This window comes from Hydractinia symbiolongicarpus, chromosome 1, assembly GCF_029227915.1.
Source record: "Hydractinia symbiolongicarpus strain clone_291-10 chromosome 1, HSymV2.1, whole genome shotgun sequence".
Taxonomy (NCBI): domain Eukaryota; kingdom Metazoa; phylum Cnidaria; class Hydrozoa; order Anthoathecata; family Hydractiniidae; genus Hydractinia; species Hydractinia symbiolongicarpus.
Window position 1 is genome coordinate 11,373,461 of NC_079875.1, and position 23,854 is coordinate 11,397,314.

Here is a 23,854-nt window from a genome sequence, read left to right on the forward strand (position 1 = left end):
AATCTGATATTTGAGACCAAAATTTATTACAGTAGGTATGTATCTTAATTCGGCAGTGAGATGAAAACGAAAGACTCAAAAAAAAAATCAAAAAATCATAGGAACAAAAAAAATCTCTACCAAAGAAATTGAAAATATTTTCTTTGGGCAAAAAAATACAAGTATAATCTCAACACAGCAGCGTCGCCATCTTGATTATCTTGATAATCCGTGACAAATTTCCGTTCGCCCGGCATAAGTAGACCGGAATCGTTGCATACATGCCGGATGCCACACCGCGGCCCTTGCCTTCACTGTTTCCGGTGTGTGTGGTGACATTCACCACACACACCGTTCTATGGTTAGCGTCGCAAATGCCGACTGGTTACACACAAAATTTCCGGACGTCGCCGTAAACAGTATTGCGGAGATACCGGTAGAAAATAAGAAAATATCGTCACAAACCGCAAATAGTACTTACCAATAGTAGGCGCAGGTTGACTTTTCGATTAAAAGATAAAACCGTTTAAGTTTACCAGTCGTTGGTTATGATGTAATTTTCCAACACGCAGCCTAAAATCATTCACATGTGATCTTCCGGAATTGGTATAATCTCTTCAACCGTTCGTCAAAAGTTGCTACGCCAGTTTCTGAAAAAAATATTGTACATGGGACATTGCTGCGACCTTGTTTCGAGGGGATTTTGCCTTGCTGATTAACTTGATAGCGCTGGCACAATACTACTCGTTTTCCTCTCATTCTGAATCTTTATCACTACTATCGATGACCAATGTAACTGACGTTATTCTGCATAAAATTTCACACCGTTAAAGAAAAACAGAGAAGGAAAAAGTCAAGTAGCTATAATAGGGTTTAATTCTGGCAAGTACGACATCAACCTCATCGAGCGGTATTTTGTCGAGGAACTTGCACAAGACGATAAGATCAAGGTGGCGAAAAAAGATAACGACTACATGTTCCTCACCACCTCGAGGTTTAAATTTCTCGACATCGAAAATTTCCTTGCTCCTGGTCTAAGCTATGACGGTTCGTGCAAGTCGTTGGAATGTAAGCTGCAAAAGCTCGTGTTTCCATACGAGTGGTTGACGAGCCACGACAAGCTAAACCATGTTGGGCCTGTGGCTCACGAGGACTTTCATAGCCGTCTAAGTGGGAAAAGTTGCTACGCCGTGAACAAGACGATTTTGCAGTATGATAGGGATGAAATCGATATTTTGAAGGAGGCGGTAAGTATCCTGGGTGTATCAATACGCTACGTTCTTAACAAGTCCCTACGGTTGAACCCCAAGCTAGAGCTATACGCTCCGGGAGACCCAGGCAGGCATAGGTGCGAGGACTCTTGCTACATCAATAGTTGTAAGAGTTGTAAACAGGTATAGAAAGCATGCGAAAAATGCACAAGGAATGAGGCCTACGACCTTTTGCGGACGGGGATGGTGGGTGGTCCCGCGATCGTATTCTGTAGATACCACGAACGAGACGTGACGGGTATCAGATCTCACGTGTACAGCGAACTCAACAAGTGTAGAACCATTCTAGGGTACGACGCAAATATGCTCTACCCAAGTACCTTGATGCAAGTCTTTCCCTGTGGGAAGGAGCAGTTGATGAAGGTGGCCACACCAACATCAGCACATAACTTAGAGCTACTGGCGCGAGGTGTGGTGGATGGATCGTTGTTTGGGTTTGCCCAGGTTGATATCGAGGTGCCTGAGTATCTGCGTAACAAATTCGGCGAAATGGCTCCCCTGTTTCTCGTCAATGAGATACGTGTTGATCAATTCCCCGAGCACATGCACGAATACTTAAATACTACGGGTCGCAAGCGTGTTCCAGGTACACGTAAGCTTTTGGGGTTGATGAGAGCTGCTAAAATCCTACTGTATCCCCCTGTGCTAAAATGGTACTTTGACCATGGGCTGAAAGTGATTGCCTTTTGTCAATTCCTCAAGTATGCTAAAGGTAGGCCCTTTGAATGGTTCCCGGAAGAGACTGCTGATGCACGACGACAGGCTGATAAAGACCCCAACAAACGTATTGCGGGGAATACGGCAAAGTTAAAAGGCAACTCGTTCTACGGCAAGATGATTGAAGATTTGGCGAGGCACGCAATTACTAAGTTTAGGAGGGATGAAAAGGAGGTTGATGCAGTCCTGCAAAGCCCGTACCTCGAGGACCATGAAGAGATTGGGGATGCGTATGAGGTAAGAAGGAGCAAACACAAGCGTACTATCGATAGAGCCTACCAGTGTGGTATTGCAGTGTACCAATTGACCAAGCTTCGCATGATTGAATTTTACTACGATTTTCTGGACAAGTACGTGGATCGTCGAGACTTTGAGTTTATTTACATGGACACTTACAGTGCGTATTTTTCCATCTCTGGAGAAGATTTCAGGAATGTCGTTCGTCCCGAACTGCTTGACGAGTATGTAAAAAACTGGCTCGTCACTGATAAGTACTCGAGTTGACAGGAGAGTTATTTAAAGCGAAATTTATTAGGTTTCGGATGATTGCCCTCACAGCCAAGTGTTATTTCATCGAGGGTAAAGAGGGTACGAAATTTTCATGCAAGGGCATGCCAAAGAAGCAAAAATGCTGTGACCTGAAGTAGATACTGAGTGCGCTGAGGGGTGGTTTAGACATGGCCAAAAACGTAGGTTTTCGGGTACACAACCAGGGGATGGTTACGTATGAACAAAACAAGCTCGGGCTCTCGGTGTTTTACGATAAGAGAGTTGTACATGACGATGGTGTACATACCACCCCACTTGCGGTTTAGGCTAATAAAATGGAGGTGTGTTTGTATATTGCTATAGTTCTACCGTATGTCCTGATCGCTTATGTACTTTTTCGTTATAAACGACTACTAATAAAGATGTTTGATATTGTTTGATATTGAGGCATTCGACAATGCCTCTGCGGAATACGAACAGATAGAGAAGCCTATCAATAAACGTCAAGCTTTGAAAGAGGCCCTACGTAACCCTAACGTTTTACCGAAGAAGTGTACAGAAGGGTTTGTCGACAAGGCCCCTGATGAGGCAATCGACAAGGTACATACCGAGTACGCACAATGTGAGCTCCATGAAAAGGGGGAGAAGACTGCAAACGCACTTTCTACTCACGTAGTCAATCTGTATGCCAACATGATTGGGAACCTTGTGGATATCGACAGTGTCGAGAGACTGCGAAAAGAAATTGAGGATGATCCTATAATCCGAGACTCTATGACAGATCTCGGTATCCTGGTGTACTGCACCATTGGCAGATGTCTTGCACCGCTCCTGGTCCTGTCGCACACGGCGGGACATATGAACAAGAAGAAAGAGGATGCAGGAAGAGTTGCTCAGGAGCACAGGCTAGCAGCGCTGATGAGGGAGAGGAAGCTTGGAATAGCTCCACATTTAGAGAGTTTCTGAGATACTTCGAGAGGGCTTTAAACACCCCAAAGCTATACTCAATGGGATGAAAGAGAACATGGAGATCCTTGAGGACCAGGGTCTTATAATAAAATGAGTGAGGAGTCTACTAATCAAGTCATAACCAAGAAGAACGAGGGTCGTGTTGCCGCCGAGAAGAGACTTGCGGAATGGAACCGAAAGAACAAAGCCAACTTACAGAAGAACGTGGGCAAAGGTTCTTTACAAGATGATCAAGAACCTGTAGCAAGTCCTCACAATTCAACGGACAATGTCTACATATATGGGATAAGGACTTTGGCTGTGCTTGCCATAGGAGTAGGCGTCTGGTATAACATTGGCAGGGGTGGGAATGAGTCTAACAAGCCGGCGGCCCATCCAGAGCCTCAGCAGGGAAAACAAGGCAAAAATCAGTCTCAGATTGACATCTTCAAGATGCATTGAATTTTTTCAAAAAATGACACTAAATAAATGACCACAAGCTACGTAACCCCGAAAGAAAAGGAGATTTTGGATATGCTTTATGAGACAGTCGTAGACCTATCTTTTACCTTTGCCTATGCCATGGCAAGTAAGAAATTGTTGGGTATTTCATGCCCTTTAAAAATGGATACAAACGATGTCCTTAAGATGGTTGCTTATTTTGCTGCAGGTAGGGCGAGTCGCGAAATGCCCGTGAAAAAGGGGTGGTTACCCGCGAGTATCGTGCCAAAGCCAAAATGAGCGTAAAGTAAAGTTTCTATTTGAGGTAACGAAAAGACTTCACTACACAAATACGCAACCCATGTGGGCGAGTGAAAACATGTCAAAAGGCAACCGATATGTTTCAGAATAGACCGTCCGATAATATTTTTATTTGTCCTAGGACAAATAGAAATATGGAGGAGGCCAAAAAGTGTTCAAAATGTTTAAAATCTGTTGCCTTGAACCAGTTCAAGATCACACGCGACGTTCAACCAAATTGTCAATGGAGCGCAGGCGCCGCCCCGGCACGTACCCTGTACATGAGGTTATAGCTATCTGTAAGGCCCATATTGAAGCTCGGTTCTCTGAGGGCTACACTTGCAAGCTCTATGAATATTTACACGTTCACCATAAGATACCGTTTAAATATTAGGAGACTGGCAGGTCTTCAACGCTTGCCGAGATCGCCAAGGCGTATACCACACTAGTAAATGGAGAACAGACGTTGTAGAGGATGCAAAAAACTGCTTCCCCCTTGCAAGTTTAAAATTAAGGGCAATGGTCGAACCAAAAGTTGTAGGCTAAAGCGAAGGCGAGGCAGCGTACCAAATACAAGGACATCAAGGACGTTGATTATGAAGTAGACCCTATCAATATTGATAGGAAAATTAGAGGGTTTAAACAGTATGAAGATTACCTACTTTTTTATACCCTGTTCACATGTGACATTATACCTCGGTACGCCGAACTCATCGGGGCACCCTCCGAGAGCCCGGAAAAGGCACTGCTCGTCGGGAGATATCAAAAGGCGTTGCGATATTTTCACAGGTCCGACGTCTTGTGGCAAGATACAACGTGTTTTGGATTTGCTGGAAAATGAGTATAAAAAGCACTACCACAATATCATCATTTTGTGTCCTACCATACGTTGGAATAGATCTTATCTCGAAAGGTCCTCATTTTGAAAGGATAGTTATGTGTTCCTTATAGACCATGGAATTGAGCTGTTTGAATGGATTCAGAAATTGTCGTCGTTACTAGTTGGAGAGGAGAGTCTCTTCGTTGTGGACGACATCATAGCCGACAAGAGCCTCGACAAGCGTCGACAAAGCCTACTTGAATTGGCTATTTCGGGTACGCATCGCAAACACAGCTTGTGGCTACTCACGCAGAGCTATACCGCATTGCCCAAGAATCTGAAGAGGCAAAAGAAGCAGTTCTTCCTCTGGTACCGACATGAGAGGAATTGATAAAGAGACGAACATGATCTCTGATTGGGATGACATCAAGGCTGATCTGAAAAAGTCAAAGCATGCGTGCTTGTATGTGAGATTGGAACACCCCAGGGCTTGGAAGATCTTTGAGTGTAGTCTTCCTAAACACGTTACTATAATAAAAAGATATCGTCGCAAGTTATGTTCAACGCAGGAGCCATCGAGACACTATCCAACAATCAAAATCAACCTATGTTAAAACGTGCCGATTTAGGACGTTTCCTGGGTACTGAAAATATTGCGGAGTCTTAGCGAGATATTCCCACCCTTGCACGCCATGAGATATAATTGGTTACAAACCAACCACAAAAACAGGACCAAAATAGGTATGACGATTTTTTGACACTAGACGACGCATTACAGATTGTGCGTAGGTCAAAAAAGCCTAAAACGGTGGGGCTAATCAAACAGTTAGTCCGGGCAGGTGTGAAGAAATTACAGGACGAGCTTGAGAAGCAGCGCCAAGTCCTTGAGGAGAGAGAGATGGCTCTGGCATTCCTCAATGATGAAATTGAGGATAGGGACAACCAGCTTATGGTGTTGGGGGATGAAATTGAGGACAGGCATCGAAAAATTGCAGCACAGGCTCAGGAAAATGCAAGGCTGCAGAAAGGCATATACCCAATGCCCAGGACCCCGGTAAAGACAAAGTCATCATAATCCATAGAAGATATAGTGCACAGGATGACGATGAATACCATCATCTTCCCTATTATTGCACGCGTGTCCAGAGGCGTAGTATTAGCAAGAAGAGGTTGTGGTTCAGTGACAACTACTCGGGGGCGGAGGAGATTGTTGTCATCGATAACCCCAACGGCATACACGCCTTTAATCGTTTTGAGAAGGAGGGCATGTAGAACGTTATAGGAACCATTTTGGGCTTATCGATATTACTTGGGATGACCCGTATGATCTGGGTGTTCCGGCGCTGGAGGATTAGGCGACGCTAATTTTTACGGGTAGTAAAAATTATGGCGTTGAAAGGGTGCTGTGCCACCGCCTCCTTGTAGGATTTATGCCAACTGTAGCGGGCGACTACAGTTGTTCAAGTATGCTAATTAAGGGCGTCTACTAATTCTTTACATGCTCCGAGGTACCTGAACGTCCTCTGGAATAAAGTTCTCGACACGAAGTTGCGATTGGGCCCATATTTTAAATAGTATAAAACACTCGCTACTATACGGTCGAACCTGTAAGTATGTTTGCTCCAAAAGGCGTCAGTTGCGCATCTTTTCGAGTCAGCATGCTCCTCTCCTGGTTGTAGCAGATACAAGTACGGCCCATCCTCAGGTAGGGGTTTTTCCTCGGGATATTCGTCGCTTTTCGCGAGCGGTATCTCATCCAGCCTGATCGCCTTGCTGGGTATCATGTTGATCATAGTAGTCTTGGTATTATTGAGATTTTTCACGATAGCGTACAGTTGTTTGGCCCAAATGGTACTAGGCTCCCCAGAGAATAGCTCTTGCGCATCCTGAGGTTTGAATAGCCTTTCCGCAAATACCTTGTTGTATGACTCTACAAAGGCTGTAAATGTGTGATGGTATTTGGTGGTGGGCCACTTAATTTCCACTCCCTTGCCTTCAAGCAGTTTCCTTACATCCGATTTAAACTCAGAACCATTGCCGCACTGGAAGGTTTTTGGGTAGTGTAAAGGTCCTGCCTTGTATATATCTTGGATCATACTCGCGACTTCGCTGCCTTTTTTAGTTCGCAGGGGTCTAGCTACTTTGTAACGTGAAGCCACGTCAATACCTGTCAGGATATACTTGTACGTATTGCTGTATAGCTTGTCATGTGGCATGTAGAGTAGATCAAATTGATGCATTTCATTAGGTGTGTAACGGTAAAATGGGGGTAGTCTATACGTTTTGGACCCTTGATGTGCCTCAGCCACAAGACTTGACGGGACAGCCAATGAGTAACCAGCTTTGTTGAGAGACCGCCCTCCTTTGCGAGTAATCTAATGGCTTTTCGCCCGGTCCACAGATGTTCTGGGGTATAGTAAATTTGGCCTAATATCTCTGCCTCCTCATTGGTAACAATGTGTGATGCTTTTGACATGTCTTTATATATACATGTTAAAAACGCGTTCTTACAAATACGTGTAAGCAACGAAGCCTAGTAGGTATAAGGAGCCAACAACGAATGCCAGCTCCCCGTCTTGTTGTTCCTTCAAGGGGGTATAAAAATCTTTCAATACACCTTTATGATAATTGAATTGTACATGCGTTCCTACGGCTCTCCATCGTTTTACAATATCAGAAAAAAAGGAGGTAAAAATCTTTTTTTTTATGAGAGTTTTTTAACTTCCTTTTGATTTCTTTCAAATTTTCAGGAAACGTTAATAATAATAAGATAAAACAAAACGCGGCAAGAAAGGTTATCACGAAAAAACGTGTTTTCTCATTAATAAACTTTTATAAAAGTGTGATGTTTACCTCCTCCGATCGCTAAATAAGCTGCGATGGAGTATTAGTTTTCCCGGATTATCGTAAAGGTGTATTGCGAGGCCTTCTTGTCTGAAGCAATTAAAAATTAATACATATCGTCATCCAACTCATGAAGGCTTTTACCAGCCTTTAATTGCATCTCCCTTTGCTTGGCGAACCAATCGAGCTTATCTTGCCGTTTCCTGATGCACTCCGCCTGAGTTGCATCAAGCTTTTTGACGGGCTCGTCATACCGTTTTCTCTCTGCCTCACCGTGTCCTGAGAGCTTACTGAATAGAAAATTTGTGCCGGAGAATGCTAGGGCGTTGACTAGCGCCCCCGCCATGATCATAAGAGTAGCCATGTTTCTTTATTTCAGTGCTCCACGTTATGAAATCCACCATCTAAGATAGTCAGTTGCGCGTGTTTGATAAGGTATACATAGCACAAAAAATCACCAGTTCCGTCGGCTTTCTTGCTCATATGGAGGGTAATGCCGTCACTTAGAAGTTGTAGGTGTATTCCGGAACCATGTAGGGTATCGTCGGGAGAGGCTCGAAAATCAATAAACAGCACATACCTTTCGTTGAAAAACTGACCAATCGTGACGTTTCTATCGTGGGCGCCGAAAGTATTGACGATCTGCTCCAAATGGTCCTTGGGAAGCATAGCATGCGAGTAGACCTCATTGGGCTCCCCCTTAACGGTAATACTAATACTCTCGATCTTGGGATTATAGAACACCTCATTAACGCCTGCATATGACTTCACTTTTCCAGGGTCTATGAAAAATAGCAACACACCTTTGAAGCTTTTCGCGGGGTATCAATTTGAAGGTTATATGAGGTATCCTGCTTCCTCATAGTGACTACCTTGATACGGAGTATGTGTTTGTAGGGCAGGGCCAATCTTGCATAACTTGATGTCATAGCGCTGGCGAGGCCTTCATGAGTGATCTTGTCAAATTCAAGCTTGATATTGGGAATTTTGTACGCGGCATTGGCCGCTTCGGCTGCCGTGCTCCCCGAGGCCGCTGTCCCTGCATCTTTGATTACGTCGCCGTAGGCCACGAAATACAGAGCAAACTTCAATCTGTCATGGAGTCCTGCCGGGTAAAGCGGGAGGTTCCTAGTCAGTTCAAACATCTGGCCAAGGGGTTTGCAAAAGGTGTTACCATACGCTGCGGCAATAGCCCTTTTTTCATCCGTAACAACGTGATCCCTAGCCTTGACTTGCACGGCCCTATTGGCCCCATCATTGGGGTTGATGCCGTCCAGGATGAGGTTGTTATCGCGATCGAATTTGGGTAGCCATAAAACCCGGTACACTGCTAATATATTGTAGTCAGATATGTTTTGCACCTCGTTGCCATCCAATGTAATGCGCAGATTCTTCACCAGGTTTTTGCCTATATGTGATAAGGATGATACGCCATCAAGACAGCAAGTCCTCGGAACATCGGGAATTTCGACGCCAGGACAACAACGGTCGGATATACGCAAGCGACTGGGGTTGGGTGCGGCGTCGGCCGAGACTATACTTTTTAAATCGAAGGTTGATAGTCTCAACACGAATCTTACGGATGGGCTGGGGCTTATGCCTAATGCGATACATTACGACAGGTCTAGAATGGATAAAGAATATCAACTTGTCGTTAAAAAGATTGTGACGGGGAAAATATCCTTACCGGATATAGTACTCACATTGGAAGATTGTACCTTGTCCAACTATTGAACAGCTCAGAAGGAGGCTAGGTAGCACGCGTATGAAGGCCATAGGTTTTGATGACTATCAAACACCCAGCAAGGGTAGTAGGGCGATCGCCCAGAACCTCGCAAATAAGTTTGATGTTCTTGTATTGAATAGGGGTGAAGAGAAGCCTTCGGGTAAAGAGGAGGCATCGGGTAAAGAGAAGGAGGGTGAGATGATCCAGATGGAAACATAGAGGGTATTCAAAATTTTGCATATGATATGGAGGGTTTTATAGATACTTCGTATGCTGGCATCGACGACGTCGAGGACATTGGACATTGATATAGGAGGAATAAAGCTCGAAATTGAAACCTTACAGAGTAACATTAAAGAACTAAAAGGTAAGATTATTTCATATGATAGCGATATGAAAACAAAAGAGTCTAGGGTGAAAGAACTCAAAAAGCAGAAAGCCGGGGTGAAAAGGGATAGGGATATCGCCAATCTTGAGAAGAGTATTGATAAATTGAAGAGGGATAGGAAGGTTGCACTGAGTAGACATGGTCTACTCTCAGGGGAGATTTTTAAGCATCTGAAAAATATTAAGGCGAGTTGATGAAAATTGCCGGAGATGATATGCCTTTGGAGAAGCTTAAAATCCTCTTCAGGAAGCAGGGTATAACTACAGCGATTATAGTGTCTAATATTGGCCTATTAGTTTCCCCCATTGTGCTCTCCGTTATTGGAGAAAGTGCCGCGGCGGGTGCTGCAGGAGGAAGTGCAGCATTATTCGGGATTATTGGTACCGTAGTCTCTTTCTTTTTCAGGGTAGCATCAACTATCGTGGAATACGCGGCAAAACATCTGTATATGGTCATTGCGGCAGGCGCTGGGTTTATTGTGCTCTATATTAGGAAATGGGTTACTTGAGCCAGATGTAGGCTATGACGAGGCCTACCCCCGTCGTGATCAGCACGGTCTTGGTATCCTCGTACTGTTTTTTTTTTTTTTTTGGGGGGGGGGTTGTTCGGGCGATGTAGTATGATCAGGGGTATGTATAGGAGGTATAGCCTGCTTGTGAGGTATGGATGGTATAGCCTGTATGGTATGATCAGGAGTATGTATTGGAGGTGTAATAGGTGTAGCATGCTTAAGAGGTATAGAATGCATGGTATGTATAGGCGGAGTAGTATGCTTTGGAGGTGGTTTGATAGTATGCTTGGGTGGTAATTTGATAGCGGCCTCATGCCTGATGGTATGCTTTGGAGGTGGTTTGATAGTCTTCTCTGTATGAATAGGCTTGTTATTCACATCAACCTCTACCCCCACATTTACACTGGCAGGTGCTATGAGGATGTTGTTGTTGTACCCTACAATTTACCCACACGCAGGTTCATATCGGAAGGTAGCATGTATACGCTTGGAATAACAGCAAAATTGACCGGGGTTCAGGCATATTGAAGCACCTTTTGGAACTCTGTGATGTCATGGCCTACATTTTCTTGGCGTTGTTCCATGGCCCCAAATTTTTGCAATAGGATTTGCCTTGCTGTGTAGTTGTCGGCACCAGAGCCGATTAGGGATGCTTTTGACCCTCTGATGCTAGGCCTTGGCTTGTTGGTAGGATGAATTTAGCCCAATCACCATCAACCTGGGGCCACCATCTACCATTTGTCAATGACGACATGACAGCTTTAAACTTGTACAAGGGGTTAGCATCTGCACCGTATTCGTGACACACTTGGGCATACCCACAGGTGGAGTAGGGATTCTTATACTGTGAGAACCCATCGTCATAAAGCATCGGCACCCTCATTCTTGTTAGGATACGACGCATGTGGTAATAGACATGGAATTTAAAGATCGAATTGACAAGGGGTATCGAACCCGTCATGTGCTTGGCAGATATGCCTAATGCCGTGGTGGCGCAATGGGTGGCAAAATTACCCTGAATGGTCCAGTAGTCCAAGCCTTGCCCTGTCCAACCCACTCTAACAGGATCATTAAGCAAATTGGTCGAAATAGAGATGGCATATTTGGTAAATTCAGGGAATGCCACCTTAATGTGTGAGTCTGTAGACACGTACAGGTCCTGATGTTCCAAATTTGTAATACCAAGGGTCCATTCCTGTTGGATTTGTACTTTGCCTTGGGGTTGTATGAGTACATGTTCATCCTTTTCTTCTAACAAGAAAGGGATGAAACAACTCTATGTTACTGATATCGAAAAGCCTACTATATTTGAGGACTACCTGGGGCAGGACACTCGTATAGCTGTGAAATCCGTCAGTATCAGGCCTGTATGGCTGAACCTTTACAGTGACAATGAAATCGTAATCCGTAACATAGGGACTGACCAGAGGATTGAAATCATGAACGGCCTGTACATGATCGAGGATTTGGCGGCCATTGTGAACAGCCAGGCCCAGGAGAGGATTAAGCTGTTTGTCCTTAAAACTGGACTCTGAAGGCTTCGTGTCAGTGACGGGTAGTCGGTGGTGATTCATCGACAACTGCAAGAGCTCTTAGGTCTACAGTACGATCCTATTAAAAAGTACTATATGAAGGGTGATTACGATGTATACTATAGGACTGATGTTTACCATAGATTGAGACTCGTTTGTCCACAGTTGGATGAAGACGAGCGCATACTAGACGGTAAAAAGTCGAAGATTCTGGCTTTGCTTCCCACCAAAGAGGGGATATGCTGACCTGGAGTTTTGACACCTCTGTTTACCTTCCCCTAAAGTGTTCCACGGATCGTCTCGAATTCATGTTAACGAATGTCACCATGAGAAGAACGTTTTGTTCACCGGCCTCACCATGTGTATTCTCATAGAATAAAGATAAGCGATATCAGCAAAATGTATCCGAGTTTGCCGAGTACACCTGCGCAAAGCACCGACATACAGGATGAAGGCTAGGTTTTTATACTTAAAAAGATTGAGGAAATAGAGCAATATCTGCGAAATGAAATCAAGGAGCAGAACAGGCTTGCAAAAAAGTATAAAATGCACAACACGTGGGTACGCTTCTGCGACCATGGTCTGCTTGGAATAAGCGTGTTTACGTCGGGGCTTGGCATAGGAGCCATGGCCTCCTTGCTACAGCTATGGGGGGGGGGGGGGGTGGGGGGGCTGACGATTGCATCCGGGACAGGCCGGTCTACGGAGCGCTTCAAAAAGGCTTGGTGTAAAATCAAAAAAAACATGAGGGTATTAGGCTACTCGCCGAATGGAAATTGAAGTTGTTGATCTCATCTCAAAGGCAGTAGAAAACGGTGTGGTTAGCGACTATGAGTACAGCCTGATTAGCCGTGAAAAGCAGAGGTATATGTTGCTAAAGGAACAAATGCGACAGCGGTTTAACCGTATTGTCAATGCGATTAACGAACAAGAGAGAGCCCAGCTAATTGCGAAAGGTCGGGAGAATGGTAGGAAAGAGATGCAGGATAAGATTTTAAAAAACGTTCGACCTGCACAGTATGTAAGCGGTACCTACAGTCCCCGCCTGAGTATAGACCCTAATATGTATATATTTTATAGGTCCTGTATGGCCTATCAAATATATGGTTTTTAATCCTCACTCAGCAACCATTCTTTTCTGAAGTCCTTATACCGGCATTCTGTAATATGTACCTGAGGGTAGTAGTTTTTACTTTGCATTTACACAGATGAAATAGCCAGGGTGGCACTGGTTTGGCATTGCTCATCATACGGTACTGGCATACCGTGGAATTTAGTCGTGATCGCGTCCTTGTAGTATTTAAGCTTGGCGTTCACATAACGGTCCTTTTTCACGGGCTCTGTCGTCAATTGCTCGGATATCAACTCCTCAATCTTGGACCAGATTTGACGATACTTTGCAACCCAATCAAGGTACTGTTCAAAATTGAGACTCATTGCTGGTACTGCATTTGCGTTATACCGGGTCACTCTATATGGGGACCAGATTTTTGGTGTTTTTACCCTGAGGGCTGCCACAAGGTCTCGTCTATGATATCTTACTATGTACCGATTATCGTTACCTCCATTGGCAGGAATGGGATTCGACACTGTCAGGTAGTCCATTTACAGTGCTCCATTTATTCTATAGTCTTCAAGACGATCATCTAGGCCTTGAATCTTCCGTTTATTCACTCTGATTCTCGTACCAATGCTAGGGCCATGAGGGGTAGGGAGATACCAATGCCAGCCATAAAGGTCATGAATGCTGCAGCTCCGAACATATCAAATTTTGATTTCTGACAGTTAACGCACATTTATTATAGTAGTATTTTTGATTTCATTCCTTAACCCCGAAGGGTTGTGGGATAACTTATGGATTTCACATGTTGTCGCACATGTCCTGAGTCTTGAACCTTTCGGGGACATTTTCAAGGATATGGGGATCCTTTTCAACGGCCTTATTGCACATGTCCTGCGTCCTGAACTGGTCCGGTACATGCCTGAGCATATACGGATTCTTGTTGCATATGTTCCTTGAACTTGTCGAGGACAAACTCGAGCATGTGGGGCTTCTTTTCAACCGCTTTCCTGCACATGCCTTGCGTCTTGAACCGATCCAGCACATCCTCGAGCACGCGGGACTCCTCCTCAACAGCTTTGCTGCACATGTCCCGCGTCTTGAAACGGTCCGGTAATACTCTAACATGTAGGGATCCCCCCAACATCTTTGCTGCACATGTCCCCCGTGTTGAATTGATCGGGGACATATTCGGGCAGGCGGGGCTTCTTTTCAAATGCCTCGTCGAACTCCCCGATTGTATTTAAAACGATGCTGCTGTCCATCTTTATTAAATACAGAGTTATTTGAAAAATGGTGCTCTGGTATTTGCTCGATTTATGAGTAGGGAATTTTCCTCGACTTTCTCATCTGTTAGGAACTTACCCTTGTTATGCATGACTAAGCACCGCGCATAACACTATTGTCATGTATAACAATAGATTCTTGAGCAATGAGGCGTGACAAAAAGTTGTGACGTCACAAGCAAAACTCTGTATGATATTCTTTATGAGAGTTTGACCGTGGTTTTTGGAAAATCCTGGGTATATTCCCTCCCTACTCTAGCTCAAGCGCCTTTTTGGCCGCTTTTGTTCCTCAAGGGTCACGTGTATGGATTGAGCGAAGCGCATTTTCGCAAGGCTGCATCGTCTTCCAGAGAACTGATGCAGTATTTTTTGGGCGACAGGAGAAATTGTAAAGCGTGGGTGCTTCGATCTTGAGAATTCTTGTTTTGCGTGTATTCCGAACTTAAACGGTAAAAAACTCGTTTAAAGATTATTTTATGGACATTCTTGACTTGTTGGTCGACAAAAGGTTACGCCAGCACTATTTCGACCTGAAAAGCACCAACGAACTTAACGAGTAAACTCTGACGAGTGCGTCGTTAAGACAGCTTTCTGAATGCTTGTGGAACACCACATTTAATATTGAAAACTGTCATATATTGTTTTAGGAGGCCCTAAAGTATCATCTAGCTATTGCAAGGAATTAAACATCTACGGAGGGACAAGAAAGCTGTCTAAAAATGCGAAAATGGTTGCTATGTGCGTTACTATGCATTGATATTGCGGTTGGGTGGAAAAAGTGCCAGAATGCGCAATAAAAACCTAAATTTGTCATAACCACTACTTGCCACGGTATTTTAAGATGAATTTGCTGTCAGAAAACAGTTAATTGAGTGTGCGGGTTTTTAGAATTCACAACACACTTTTTAAAAGAAACCAATACAATTTTTATCACGACATGAAACAATACGATAATGAAGTAAAGAAAAACAAATAAAACGAGCACTGAGCACTACTTTTGCTGGTAATAACTCTCAATTGAAAGGAGGCGTCTAATTGAAGGGAGACGCTTATTGGAAGCATTAAAATATTCAGGAATAGTTTACCTATAAGCTGATCGCTGTTCAGTAAAAATGGAACTTGGGGCTCATCTTATCTCAAAAAAATCAACACTAAAAACAAAATCACACTACAATGTTCATTGAGAATATTTTTCCGGGCAACAACGTCCATCTTCAACATTTTTCTTCGTAATATCTTCATTAACTTCGTAATATCTTCATTAACTTCTTCGTAAAGATCTAGAAATTTGAAAAAATTAATATCTAAGTTACAAGCTTTTGAACAAACTGTGATACTGGCCAGCCAAATTTGACTGGGCGCTTAATATGGCGTAGAATTTGTACGTGTTTGGCTGTTACTCGATGGTTGTCTATTACAGAAGAACAAAATGTAAAAAATATCATAAGTGGAACGGAATACATTTTTACATCTTTTCTCACCTATTTCCTTTCCACAGCTGCCTTTACCTAAGACACCAGGCAGGCCACAATTCGTCTTCATAAAAAGAGACCAAGAGATATAGCTAGAGAACTCCTGTCACGATTAGTGAGAAAAGGAAAGTAAATACACCTGTATTAGTTGAAAGACTGACATAACGCCGGATGCATCCTTTTGGTTTGCCGTTCTTACAAAACAAGTTCTCGCAAAAATTTATAATTTAAGCGGTTAGGATATAAACAACACATCCTACAGGTTCAACCGTTAGGGATAGTGACTATTTCGTCATGATGAGCATCCTATCATCTTTGGTAGATGTCAAAAGTTCAATAACTCAGAAAAAGGAATGTTGACTTAATAGTTGTTATGGAGCGCTTTATTTTTTTTATACTAATTCCAGACAGATTTATTGGAATTAGTATAAAAGAAATAATTTTGCATCTCTTTAATAATAAACATCGTCCGTCTGTCTGTTTGCAACGGTGCTAACCGTTTGGAGCCCTGCTAGCACAGGGACAAGTTTTCGCTGTGGTAAATTAAAGGAAAAATGAGGGGAAAAAGAAGCTACAAGTCACAAAGACAATCATACCCACTTTTTTCACGCTGTATTCTCTTCATCTTCACTTGTCACTCTTGCACGAACACCTTCACCAGTTGAATGAGACACAACAGGAGGGGAAGTTGGGCCGCTAAAACCAAAAACAAAACATATACCGTGGATGGTTAAATAAGGTAAATACTTAAATTAAATATAAATAAGTCCCCATTACTGAGTAGTGAGAAAAATCCATTCTTGAAACACTCGTCGTTTCATAACCATAACTATGTCTACTATTGATAAGGAATGTGAAAGAAAATGAAATTGAAGTTTAACTTCTTGCACATGATAACACTGTTGAACAGGAGGTAACTACAAAAACATCATAGTCAATACTTTGTAACACAGTTACTAATACACCTTCCAGAAAGATCGTCATTTTAAAGTCAACTCTAGCGAATTTTGATTATCACCACCTTGAATACAAGTAGGAAGCTCACCAAAGTTCAACATTGGTATGTGGAGACTTGTTCCCACGTTTGTTGCAACAGACTTTTTAACTAAAATAATAAATTAGCACATACTTAAGTATTTCACTTGATATTACGTGAAATGTATGTTTGAAATATATAATACCACATATGCTATTTTACCAAAAACGGAACAAACGAAATAGTGTTTTTTGCATTTGAAATGTTTTTTTGATAAATTTTCAGCATAAAAAATCTTAAGTTCAATCACTGTATAATTTGAATGGTTGAAAAGGTAAAACATAAACAAAGAGTAATAATATTGAAGCAGCAACGTAACAAACCCAACGAAATTTACAAGCTTCAGGGAAAAAGCAAATCTGGTTCAAAATGTGTTGATATACAATAAAAAGAAACTGGTAGAGTACCTGCCATTAAAGTAACAATTTTATTAAAACGAGCAATACGACCAATACGTTTTGTTAAAGATAACTCTGCCACACAAAAGTACTTTCCACTATGGTAGCCGCGTACATTGGATATATTAAGAGACGAATATGCATATGAATTTTTTTTGTCAGGGTATTCAACAATGTTTGTGTCAAGGCTAACATCAGTGTCATTTGGAAGTTTTCCTGTGTTCGTACCGTATTTCCAAACCAAATTCATCCCTATCACAGGCTCTCCCAAGACAACGGAAATCTTACAAGACATTGTCAAAGAGGTGCCTAGCTCTGCTGTAAATTTATCTTTATTGACAGTGATATTTGGGACACTAGTTTCTAGAATAAAATTAGGTATATTACATTAATGTTCGTGAGACTGCTGTTTGTAAAAAGAATAGTATATGTTCTACGCAATCGTATTCTTGATGTTGGTTGTTACTTTAAAACAGAAAACCATAAACAATCTTCTTGCGTAATCTTATACTGATTTTTGGAACATTCAAATGGAGAAATGAAATTTAAAAATGTTTAAAAATTAGTTTATTTCTTGCAATGACAAAAAATATATGCAGTTATCATTCTAAATTTTGTAGGTTCACTTTGAAATATGAACTGTTTGATACAAATAACTTGTAATCTCAGATTTCCTGAGAAGAACAAAAAAATTAGAAAAGTGGATTGTAAAATAAAAGATTACTTACTAGGTATGATGAAGAAATTTATCAGATAAGAACTAGATCTTCTATCGTAGCGACACATTTTAATACCATCTTTTTTTTCATCATTAAGTGTTAAATTTTTTATCAAAGCTGTGACTAATGTGGTATCATTTTTTTCTAAATGTGATGTGCAGAAACTAATAAACAAGCTGGAGAAATGTGTTGTTAAAATCATTACAGAGTAGAACTTGGCATTACGCTGCTACAATACAAAAACAGAAGAAGTTATATGTACCAAAATATTCTTTCATATAAATAATATGGTCTGAAGATGGAACTTCAAGTTCGTCCGAAGTATGGAAAGTTAGATTAAGTGGTCCTTTATTTGTCTTGTCATGAGCATAACAGTATAAGCGTAAATCGGATCCAACCAACGGATATAGGTTGTCTGCCCAAGCACGCATATTATAATCTAGAAATAGCAGAAAAAATGTTATACAACTTTCCTTATTTCAGAAAATTATGCAACTTCTCTATCTAAATTCCACACAGGAGTTAATTTGATTTTTCTTTCATTCTGGAAATGTTAAGGGTCAGTAAAAACAAATTGAAAAGATATTTGTCTTTCAAAAAAACCATTGTGTGAATTTTTAGACCAAGTCTATTTAAAACGATCACAGCTGGACACTAGCAGAGATAAGTTTTTGATTTCTAGTTTCACCTGTTGTTTAACGTCTTTACAGAACACAGTTTGGCTACATGTCTGTTCATTTAAACATATTTAGGGGCCGTTTACACGTAAAATTATACTGCGAGACGAGTTAACCCGTTTCTAATGAAAATCCTCATAACATTTACGTGTTCAGGTGGGATGAAATCTCATCCTGGGATGACATGACTGTTAAACAGTTAGGCTCAACTTACGGAACAGGGATCCTATGTTCCAGGGACTTTTGTTCACTGCAATCGAGTGATATTCGTGCTTTATTATACCAAGCCTGGAAATTTGGTAAAAGCGATCGTTTCGTTTCAGTGACATGTTGGCAAAGCAATAAAGACAGTAGCAATGTTTTACTTTATTTAAGGGGATTATGAAATATTTTGTGAGACTACCGGTGGAAAAGAAAAAACGTTTTGATAATTTCTGTTAGATTCAAATCACGGTAACGATGGATTGTTTTCCTGGACTCAACAAATTTCCAGGGCTGTAAATCAGTTCAAACAAAGCTCAGCTGTCAAAAATGTGTTCTAGTTTTCGTATTCGAAATGCACAGCCAATATTAGATATATATAATAAATAATTAGCGAATAACTCACAAAACAATGTATCACAAGGGCCATGTTTCTCAAGCCTAATGTTTTAGTTATAAATAAATAGTTACAAAGTTTAGTTACAAATATATATATATATATATATGTCAACCAAAGTGAATTCCAGTTTTAGCCATTCTAACCGTAAAACATCTGATTTGGTAGCTACCAATAAATCTACATAGATATTTTAGCTGATCTGAATTATAGAGTAAACTACCTTCAGTTAAAAAACACATGTGTGAACAATAGAGAAAACCACAATATTCGTGATTCAGGGGTTCTGCCGATGCCTGAATTTAGGGGATCTGATCCCAGGATCCCTGATTTGTAGATTGAGCGTAACTGTGAAATCGCGTAACTGTGAAATCAATGTGTAATGCTTTAGTTAGACAGGAGAGAAATGGTATCACAGTTTCTCTCATCTACACCACCCACATTTTTGAATATGTCTAGCTAGCTAGGAGGGAAACTGTGATGTTATTTTCCTTGGCCTTATGTGCAGTGATGGTCAAAGGTTTTTAAGGTCATTTCAACTGAATGTAACTGAGTGAAAAGTCATTAGCTAGCAAGCTATATGTGGAAATTAATTTTGCACATTTGTAAAACTGGGTGGGGCAAGACTGGCAAGAGAAGAGCTAGCTAGCTATATAGCTAGCTATTTAAACAAAAATTGATAAGAATTATATACCTAAAAATTGCTGCTGCACTGCAGTGATTAAGAAGGCCAACGAAAACGAATATAAGCAAAACTTGAGTGACATTTTGTCCAAATATCACAACGAAACGACTCGCCCTTCCAAATTTGTTGTTATTGTGACTTCGACTTTTTCTTTGCTCTGCCCTCTGACCCCAAAACAAAAGGAAAACATTAGGTCAATCATTATGTAAAGCTTTATCAACAATGACCTCCAAGTGTGCAGTATAAAAGCCATCTGTCACATTTATTAAAGAAAACTTGGTTCTTGTAGGAAACCTAAGTTAAAGGAAGATGCTTTATCCAAAATGTCATTCCGTGGTTTAAAATTTTAAAAGTAACTCTTATTTAAAATACTTCGGCATTAACACGTGCGTGGTGCCTCAGGCTTTTTCCGCGAATTCCTGCTAAATGCGCACCCAATGCATTTCGGTATTACGCAACAATACGTCATATTTGAATAACGTAATTCTAATAATAATTTAAATTTAAAACCACGGAATCTTATTTTTATGGCATTCCAAAGTCACATTAATACAGTTATCTTAGGATAACAAATGTTATCTTAAGATAACTGTATTAATGTGACTTTGGAATGCGTGCATATTCACATTAATGTCCTGATTGTAAGATAACTCGAGTAATCTTAAGATAACATATTAATGTGATAATTATATCTTTACTTTGTAGTTATCTTGAGATTAGATAAAGATTTTTTGGATAAAGCATCTTCCAAGTTAAACGCAGTGGCTATTCATACGTGACCGTACTTTAATATTTTTTTTCTATTCGTACGTGACTCTCACGTACTTTAATATTTTTTTTCTATTCGTACGTGACTCTCACGTACTTTAATATTTTTTTTCTATTCGTACGTGACATTCGTGTACTTTATTATTTTCTTTACACTCGTACGGGAAACTCACGTACTTTATTTATTTAAAATGAATCTGGGGGAATTAAAAGAAATTTAGAGAAATTCACAGTATGTACATATTTACAAAAGAGCATTCTTAGCAACCTTTTTCATGTTTATCTGATTTTATGGCTGCGGTGTGTCGTACGGAGCAAGGTTTGCAGAACCAGATCCTAGCTGCTGGCATTTTGTTCTGTCAATACAAGATAGATGGCACCAGCACTGACAACCATCACATCCCACAGACGTTTCCTCGGAAAGATCGTTGTTGCAAACTTCGCAAAACCATTTCTTATTTTTTGTGTTTTTTTTAAACATGCTTCCACGCAGCTTTACCACACAAGTGTTGGATCACATTGGTGGGTTCATTACCTGAAACTTTTTGAAATAATCGAGCAGCTCTGTGGTTTCGTTCTATGTTAAGTGTGTTTATGCACTTCAACATATCTTTAAGAAACTGCAGAGCACAAGATATCTCTTTCCGTCATGTCTTTATCAATGACTGCTACTTCTATCTGATTATGGTTAGGATTGTGTTTCTTGAAACATTCACTCATGCGGACAATTGTCGATTTCTCCTCATTCATTACTATCCAAACACCCACAATCTCGCTTTCTCCATTTGCATCCACGCATATTAACAAATATACTGGCATTCGCAAATCATTTAATTTGTAGGTTGCGTCTAACATAAGCAGGTCTGGGTAAGCAGAAAAAGCTGTTCTCATCTCCATGTCCTGATAGTATATAGCGTTCAATGTATCTTCGCTGTCAACAATAACTTCCACAGTGGCTCCTTAAATAGAAAGTAATCATCTTTCACGTCATTTAAAAAAATTAAAAATTAATACCCGGAAATATTTTTTTTCTTGAATTGCAAAATTAACTAGCTGCGAAAATTAAGGTAGTACATCAATTTAAAAATTTAAATTCTTAACAGGCACACTTATCATTTCCCTGATAAGACTCTCGACTTCATTTTTACTTCTACCTGCCATTTTCGCCTGGATATTGTGAAGCAAGCAAGGTTAGCAACTAAGCAACTAAGATTAATTTTGTTAATAATTATAAATGTATTTTTGTGCTATGGCTTTTTGTAATAAGAATAATAGAAGTAGCGCTGGAAAGCTTCCTTTGCCAGTCTTCCAACAGACAAGAAAAAACGAGCTGCGTGTACTCATTAACAGAGTCAATACCTTTCAGTCGAGTTTTAATCACTAGAATGTTTTGATCAACGTTGGCAAAAAAGACTTTGGCAATTCTAAATCTCTGTCTACTTGTCTTTGCATTAGGCCATATGAAAATTCTGGTATAGGTGCTCGCTCTTCTACGTTGCGTCTATAACTTTTCTATTATATTTGTGGTACACTAGGCAAGGGATTTACGGGATTTTATTTTGTTCTGCGCGCGTTGTTGATTCTTCTTTCTTTTTTTTTCTTTTTTCCTTTCTTCTATTAATCTATTTTATTTTATTTTTCGTGTCGCGTTTCATTCTCATATCAAAGAACGCTATAGGACCTGGGATCGAGGTTGCTTGATTTATTATTATAATAAGCCCAGGGTTGTGTTTTTGTACCCGTTCTTTCTATTTTTACTTCCGCATGGTCGTGATTATTAACGCTGCCAATAGTCTAGTCATAAAATGAAGTTTTTGCAAATCTTCTAAATTAAATTTCAGAGTCTAACTCTTCTAACCAACACAAACTCTTAGGGATTACAGCGCGGCATTTTTCGAAAGAGTAAAATAAAATGTCGCCCGCCATGGTTTGCTCTGATAGCCCTAAATAGCTTCTTTTTCACTTTAAAATATACTTTCCGGCGCCGCAACCCGTCTCCTGTGGGCATTGAAGTCTCTACACAAGTCAGAAAGAGTCAATCTCGTTTTGAGAGCATCGGAATAGCTAAAAAGGCCACGGTTCACTGCTAAGCTATTGCTTCAACTTCCATTCTCATCCTCATATCAGCTTTCCCAGCTAGAGTCTGATTCACTGTCAGGTTTTGTAGACTTTTTACTGACCGAAACTTCAAAACTAAGAAAGCCCACAACTTTTTCACGGGAACTCAGTTTTAAAAAGGGAAGTAAAGAACAAGTGTTTACTTATCTTCAGTATATACCTGTTACAAACTCATCTTCAGTACCCGTTACAAATGTTGAAAAAACAACAACCGCTTTGTCATATAAAAAACCGCTTTGTATATAAAAACATGGGCCAACGGCAGAGTCAGCGAAATTATCATCCGGGAGTTGACGTCACAAGCCCTCCCGCGAAGGAATTTATTTACAATCGGGACACAAGATGGCGACTGGCACGAAGCTTCTTCTTCAGCTAATATTTTACAACTTCAACAACGAATATCTTGCGAACAAATCAAAATAAGTACAAAAGAATTTTTTTTTCGTTATTAGTACAATATTTTGAGTTGATTTTCGAATACTTTTTTGAAAGTGGGAGGTTTTTAACAACTTCCCGGGTTTTTGAAACGTCCTTTTTGAAATTTATTTATTTAAATTGAACCACTCCATCTCAGGTGGGAAAAATATTTACAACACTATAAAAGGGTTACACCCGAACGAAACAGCGTTCCTATCAACCTCCTCCCCGGGGCATCTTATTGCGGCCCCATAAAGGGCGGCTCTTAGTCCGCCAGGCGTGAATAAAAATATTTTTTTGCTGAGCGAAATCTTGCGTTTCGTGCTGTGGTACTTGATTTCGTGTAAACAAACTACTTAAGTAGTACAGCTTCGAAGTAGCACAAACTTTAAAATAAACGAATAGAACCTAATAAAAATTAATTGTGAAGCTGTACTTAAAAGCCAGGTTTGTCATGGCGGGGACCATAGAAAGGTTTGTGTGAGTATCACCTTTCATGCGATGATGACAGTGATCTGGAAGAATCTTTTAATGATGACAACTTTATACATTCTTGCATTACATAGCTGTGAAAAATACTTTGTTGATAATGTTGATAGCTACGCTAGATCAATTTCCCTGCTGGACAAGAGGGTGCCGATAAGCCGCAAACGC

At 40.8% G+C, this 23,854-nt stretch overlaps 1 protein-coding gene across 6 annotated transcripts; it reads right to left on the reverse strand.

Annotated features, from left to right (window-relative positions):
* Nucleotides 1-15,180: 15,180 nt before the first annotated feature.
* LOC130638563 (uncharacterized) lies at nt 15,181-20,308 on the reverse strand. Of its 6 annotated transcripts, none has more exons than XM_057447016.1 (7): nt 19,907-20,308; nt 18,200-18,376; nt 17,947-18,081; nt 17,447-17,581; nt 16,806-16,889; nt 16,385-16,480; nt 15,181-15,592 (listed from the first exon to the last, which is right to left on the reverse strand). In XM_057447016.1, the coding sequence occupies exons 1-6, from the start codon at nt 19,977-19,979 to the stop codon at nt 16,419-16,421; spliced, it is 666 nt and encodes a 221-aa protein (XP_057302999.1). In that variant the 5' UTR covers nt 19,980-20,308; the 3' UTR covers nt 15,181-15,592; nt 16,385-16,418. The 6 variants fall into 6 exon arrangements, with proteins under 6 accessions (XP_057302999.1, XP_057303001.1, XP_057302996.1 ...); XM_057447018.1 differs by having other exon boundaries at nt 16,830-16,889; nt 19,907-20,306; XM_057447013.1 differs by having other exon boundaries at nt 16,381-16,480; nt 17,228-17,581; nt 19,907-20,305.
* Between the last annotated feature and the right edge of the window lie 3,546 nt (nt 20,309-23,854).